This window comes from Colobus angolensis, unplaced genomic scaffold, assembly GCF_000951035.1.
Source record: "Colobus angolensis palliatus isolate OR3802 unplaced genomic scaffold, Cang.pa_1.0 Scaffold15, whole genome shotgun sequence".
In the NCBI taxonomy this organism is placed as follows: Eukaryota; Metazoa; Chordata; class Mammalia; order Primates; family Cercopithecidae; genus Colobus; species Colobus angolensis.
Window position 1 is genome coordinate 17,066,989 of NW_012114599.1, and position 6,640 is coordinate 17,073,628.

A 6,640-nucleotide genomic window follows, 5' to 3' on the forward strand; every position below is an offset into this window, starting at 1 on the left:
CTGGCTAATTTTTGTATTTTTAGTAGAGACGGGGTTTCACCATGTTGGTCAGGGTGGTCTTGAACTCCTGACCTTGTGATCCGCCTGCCTTGGCTTCCCAAAGTGCTGGGATTACAGGCGTGAGCCACTGTGCCTGGCCTACTTGCTACACCTAATTCTGAGAAACCAGGTAACACTAGGTCTGTTTTGCTGCAGAAGCTCTGGATGCACTTTGGTGATTTTGAACATAGCTAACAATCACTCAGCTTTTTCCAGGTTGAGTGGTTGATAGCTACGTTCAAAATCACCAAAGTGGCTGGATAAATCAAAGTTCTTACTTTGATTTAAACCATACTTCTTTTGTAGATATCTCATACTAGCCAGACCCTCTACATAGGAGCTCAAAAATTCCTGAGGAACTCAAACTTCAAGCTCTAATGATGGCACACTGGCACAGATCAATAATATTATCTTCACAATGGATAATAATCACCATGAAGCAATGCTGTGCCAGGCACTTTAATAAAGTATTTGTAATTTAAAGCCGCTCCTGGGAGCAAACCACTCCTGGGAGCCATTCTTAAGTATAGTATCAAAACATACCTGCAAGCTGGGAATGGTGGCTCACACCTGTAAACCCAGCACTTTGGGAGGCTGAGGCAGGCGGATCACTTGAGGTCAGGAATTCAAGACCAGCCTGGCCAAAATGGTGAAACCCCATCTCTACTAAAATTACAAAAATTAGCCGAGTGTGGTAACGCACACCTGTAATCCCAGCTACTGGGGGGCTGAAGCAGAAGAATTGCTTGAACCCATGGGGCAGAGGTTGCAGTGAGCTGAGATCACGCCAGTGCACTCCAGCCTGGGTGACAGAGCAAGACTCTGTCTCAAAAAATTAATTAGTTAATTAATTAATTAAAAACTTACCTGAAATAAAATTAAACAGATTTCCAGATTTGCTGTTTTGCCATTAAAGATCTTTATGTACAGCGCTCACATCTATAATCCTAGCACTTTGGGAGGCTGAGGCAGGCAGACCACTTGAGCCCAGGAGTTTTAGACCAGCCTGGTCTACGTGGCAAAACTCCATCTCTACAAAAAAATTAGCTGGGCATGGTGGCATGCGACTGTAGTCTCTACTACTTGGGAGGCTGAGGTGGGAAGATCACCTGAGCCTGAGTAGGTTGAGACCTGTAGGTACAGGTCTAGCCACAGTACAACGGCCTGGGTGACTGAGTGAGATACCATCTCAAAAAAAAAAAAATCTTTATGTAACTGAGGTGATACAATCAACTAAACAACTGGTGCAGCTGTCTGTACTTTCATTAAAAACACAGCCAACACAGCTCCATAAAATGGAGTGTGTATGAAGAGGAGTTTGACAATGGAACTTCTGGAAATACGTGAAAATCTGATCAATGAACAAGCATTCTTAGTAGTTTTGTGCAAACCATAAAGTCATGTTTCTTTCCTACCATTAGTTCCAGTTTATAAAGACCTGATTATAAAAAATAAATAACACAATAATAATTACATTCAACATTTTCAACAAGCATACCTCACTGAATTGCTGGAACAAAACAGATGACAAAAAATCCTGAGGGTGTAAGTCAACAGGAGGCCCCGTCCAGTTGCTCTGAACAAAAAGTTGCAAACTGCTCACACCAAGTAGAAATATCAACTGCTGTCTGCATATAAGAATGGTTAAAGAAATAAATATGAACTACTATCACTGTATAATCTCAAACACACTATTCCATTTCAGTTTTATTAAGAAAATAATATCTATCAACATTTATTGAGACTACCCTAGAGTATTACCAAAAAAAAAAAATTTCTAAAACTTGAAACAATTTAGGTTAGCTTGGCACAGTGGCTCACGCCTGTAATTCCAGTATTTTGGAAGGCCACGGTGGGAGGATTGTTTGAACCCAGGAGTTCAAAACAAGCCTGAGAAACATAGTGAGACCCCGTCTCCACAAAAAATTAAGAAGTTAGCCAGGTATGGTGGTACATCCCAGCTACTCAAGAGGCTGATGCATGAGGATTGCTTGCAGTCCAGGAGTTCGAGGCTGTGGTAAGCTTTGATTATAGCACTGTACTCCAGCCTGGATGACAAAGCAAGATCCTGTCTCTCTTAAAAAGAAAAAATTTTGAGGCCGGGCGCGGTGGCTCAAGCCTGTAATCCCAGCACTTTGGGAGGCCGAGGCGGGCGGATCACTGGAGGCCAGGAGTTCAAGACCAGCCTGGGCAGCATAGTGAGACCCCGTCTCCACAAAAAATTAAGAAGTTAGCCAGGTATGGTGGTACATCCCAGCTACTCAAGAGGCTGATGCATGAGGATTGCTTGCAGTCCAGGAGTTCGAGGCTGTGGTAAGCTTTGATTATAGCACTGTACTCCAGCCTGGATGACAAAGCAAGATCCTGTCTCTCTTAAAAAGAAAAAATTTTGAGGCCGGGCGCGGTGGCTCAAGCCTGTAATCCCAGCACTTTGGGAGGCCGAGACGGGCGGATCACGAGGTCAGGAGATCGAGACCATCCTGGCTAACACGGTGAAACCCCGTCTCTACTAAAAATACAAAAACTAGCTGGGCGAGGTGGCGGGCGCCTGTAGTCCCAGCTACTCGGGAGGCTGAGGCAGGAGAATGGCGTAAACCCGGGAGGCGGAGCTTGCAGTGAGCTGAGATCGGGCCACTGCACTCCAGCCTGGGCGACAGAGCGAGACTCTGCCTCAAAAAATAAAAAAATAAAATAAAAATAAAAAATAAAATTTACAATTCAGTTCCTTAGTCACACTATGCATATTTCAAGTGCTCATAGTTTATAGTGTGGCTAGTGGCTACCATCTGGGCAATGAAGATAGAGAGCACTTCTATCTCCACAGAAAATTATCCTGAACAGTGTTGGTTTAGCTTCTGATCAGACGTCGGTAAGTTTTTCTTGCATTCCCTTTAACAGCTCTGACATTGCAAGATGTATAGAAAACTGACTTTATACAAAAGAAAAGTGAAGATATAAAGTTGTTGCTAACCTTTTACCGATCCCATACCACCAAATGCTAGAACAACAACAACAAAACATAGACATTTTAGTGAAACCTCTATTTTTCAGTTTTGCTGTGATGTGAGACAGGGATAGGCAAACTTTTTCTAAAGGGACAGATAGGAAACATTTTAGGCTTTGCATATCACGTTTGTTTTTTTCCAACCCTTTAAAAATGTAAAAACCATTAATTCTTAGCCACTTAGTTAGCCTGCCAGCCATAATGTGCCAAACCCTTAATTAGGACCTAAATAGGTACAGATTCAACTCTAGCAAATAACAGCCGGGGAATCCTGGAGTTTCATTCTGAAGAGAAAGTATTAGGAGCCACTTTTTTCCCCACAACCCCTAGGCCTTTCCTTAAAAGGAAGATTCTTTGAGAAAAAGAAAAAAAAAAAAATCACACATACAAGCCTATGGTAGCAAAAATACAAAACTCCGGATGCAATGCAAAGAATAAGCAGCATTAGAGAAAAAAGATAACAAGAGAGCTGGTTTGCAATCAGAAGTTTGGAAATTTGGAGAAAACAGCCTTAATAAACTGTCCTAATCAAAAAACAAAATCCATAAGGTGAACTGAGAATACACTTTAACTTTCAAATGTCTGAAAATGAGTCAACTGAAATGGCTCTTTTTAGCTTTATGTGACAAGATAGAAATCTGATCTATCAGTGAATAACGCATTTGGGTGAATGTGTTGTTTTAATGGGGACCACAAGGCTAGTTGCTATGAGAATGCACACGTATCACAAAGAAATAAGAATCTGGCTGGGCAGAGTGACTCATGCCTATAATCCCCACACTTAGTGAGGCAGAGGTGAGAGGATGCTTGAGCCCGGGAGTTCGAGACCAGCTTGAGCAACATATCAAGACACCATCTCCACAAAAAGGAACTAAAGAAAAAAAAAAAAGAATGACACTGAAGGAACATAACTACTAGTAAACTAAGAAAATGAAATGGAGGCTGGGCGAAGTGGCTCACGCCTGTAATCCCAGGACTTTGGGAGGCTGAGGTAGGCAGATCACCTGAGGTCAGGAGTTCAAGACCAGCCTGGCCAACATGGTAAAACCCCCATCTCTACTAAACATACAAAAAGAATTAGCCAGGTGTGACGCAGGCCTGTAATCCCAGCTACATGGGAACCTGAGGGAAGAGAATCACTTGAACTTGGGAGGCAGAGGTTGCAGTGAGCCGAGATCACGCCTCTGCACTCCAGCCTGGGCAACAGAGTGATACTCTATCCAAAAAAAAAAAGAAAAGAAAATGAATAATATTAATTTTCAAAATAAAATTAAAAGCCTGTAGTAGCATTCTTTTGCAAACTCCTTATGAATATGGGTTATTCTTTATTCATCTTCAGAACCTCCACATCTACTATAATAGTTTATTTGTTTTAGGACTAAATGAAGCTATTTCCTAGAAATAATGGTAAAATAAAATTGCATGTATTTATAAGATAATTAAAGCTTGACATGGTTGCCACAGATAGTAGACGAAAGACAGAGGTATCAAATTTATAACAGTGAAATATAAGCCACTGAAAAGCTTAGGTTTCCCTGCTGTACTTGACCCTATAAAATTACATAAACTTTAACGGAAGAAGGTTAACCAAAGGCTTCATAACAAAAACATTAGTTCACTGAGTTCTATAAAGATAATAATCTAAAACATAATAAATAGTTACAAATTAGCACCCAGCTATGCAGAAATAACAAGATTGAAAGTATGTTTTTTGGTATTTTTTTTTGAGACAGAGTCTCGCTCTGTCGCCCAGGCTAGAGTGCAATGGCACGATTATCGGCTCACTGCAACCTCCGCCTCCCAGGTTTAAGCGATTCTTTGGCCTCAGCCTCCCTAGCAGCTGGGATCACAGGCGCACGCCACCATGCCCAACTAATTTTTGTATTTTTGTATAGACGGGGTTTCACCACGTTGGCCAGGCTGTTCTTAAACTCCTGACCTCATGTGATCTAACCACCTTGGCCTCCCAAAGTTCTGGGATTTCAGGCATGAGGCACCGCACCCAGCCTGAAAGTATGTTTTTAAGTTAAAAGGAAATAAGGTCTGAAGTTTTGCCGGTGGGTAAAGCCAACAAGACCTAAGCATTTGGGAGCTAATGGGAGTGGGTTAGCAGTTAACACCCAAATATGTGTCAGTCTCATATATGAAACCATTTTATCCTGCACCACTTTACTTTTTCATTCTGGACAAGAGTTTTTACATAGATTACTTGGTACATCATGAGTCTTGAGTAAATGTAAGGCAAGGTTTCTTGACTGCTAAAATCAGTGCCTTACCCTGTCAAGGTGCTATTAAATGTATTCAGTCTGTTCCTCTATAAAAATTTCAAATAAAATTCTACCTTTCCATTGTGTCCAAATCTGTTGAGTAATCCAGGAATGTTACTACCCGCTTCTCCAGGTAGCTATCAATCTTTTCTTCAGCGGTTGTTGCTGCATTAAAAATATTTTGAGTCACTGAATTTAAGAATATGGCTTCATAGTTCCCTTCCAGCAGCAATTGTAGGAAAGATCCACTCTCTGTAACATAAAAAATTAGTGCAGTAATCCGAAAAAATTTTTTTTCATACCGTAAAGGATAACATTATTAGGTAAATCTACCATTTCAGTGTGCAAAAACAATCTATAGACTTAAAATGCTTACTGTATGTCAATCACAAGGCACTCAGTAAATCCCCATCATTCTACAAACATTTTCTCTCCTAGAATTAGCAGCTCACTCATACTGACTATGAGCCCCAAAGTGGAAGTCAGCCCCAGAAATAATATTACTCATTAATAGGTATTTACTCTTTTGCTGGGAAATTCACAAAGATTCCTACTGACAACAGAAAAGTTTCCTTAGTCAAGGTTCTAAGACTTTTCACAATCTGGCTCCTTCTACCTCCATTATTTTCTCTTCATGAAAAGTCACTCCAAGAACGCTGGTTTACTCATTATTTCCCTAACGTCCCATGCATATTCCTGACTCCACACTTTGCACTTGTGATTTTGCCTGTTGAACTCTTCTCCACTTATTAGTCTTTCCCTTTAATCCAAAATCAGCTCAAGTCTGACTTCTTCTAGGAAACTTTTCCAGACCACCAAACTTCAAACTTCCTGTCACTGAAAGCACCTGTGTCACACGAGTGCCCCCACACACACATTAACACAAAGTACTTTACACACTACACTATTCGTTATTACTCTTCTGGGTCCAGCCTAAATCCCACAACCAGACGTGCCAGTAAACGTGCCTTTTAACTCTTTTATCTCTCTGGTAAATATTCATTGCTCACAAGAATTAATCCTTGCTGCTTAGGCCGTTGCATGGTGGCTCATGGCTGTTATCCCAGCACTTTGGGAGGCCGAGGCAGGTGGATCACCTGAGGTTGGGAGTTCCAGACCAGCCTGACCAACAGGGTGAAAGCCGTCTCTACTAAAAATACAAACTTAGCCGGGCATGGTGGTGCATGCCTGTAGTCCCAGCGACTTGGGAGGCTGAGGCAGGAGAATCGCTTGAACCACGGAGGCAGAGGTTGCAGTGAGCCGAGATGGCACCACTGCACTCTAGCCAGAGCAACAAGAAGGAGACTCCATCTCAGAAAAAAAAAAGCCA

General features: G+C 41.7%; 1 protein-coding gene across 2 annotated transcripts in view; it reads right to left on the reverse strand.

Moving 5' to 3' along the window:
* TTC27 (tetratricopeptide repeat domain 27) overlaps positions 1 to 6,640 on the reverse strand; it is a 195,695-nt gene that overhangs the window by 181,149 nt on the left and 7,906 nt on the right. For both annotated transcript variants that reach the window (XM_011935991.1, XM_011935992.1), the window contains exons 2-3: positions 5,385 to 5,562; positions 1,538 to 1,667 (exon numbers count right to left, since the gene is read on the reverse strand). In XM_011935991.1, the coding sequence (XP_011791381.1) occupies positions 1,538 to 1,667; positions 5,385 to 5,562 (308 nt within the window). The remainder of the gene's footprint in view (positions 1 to 1,537; positions 1,668 to 5,384; positions 5,563 to 6,640) is intronic.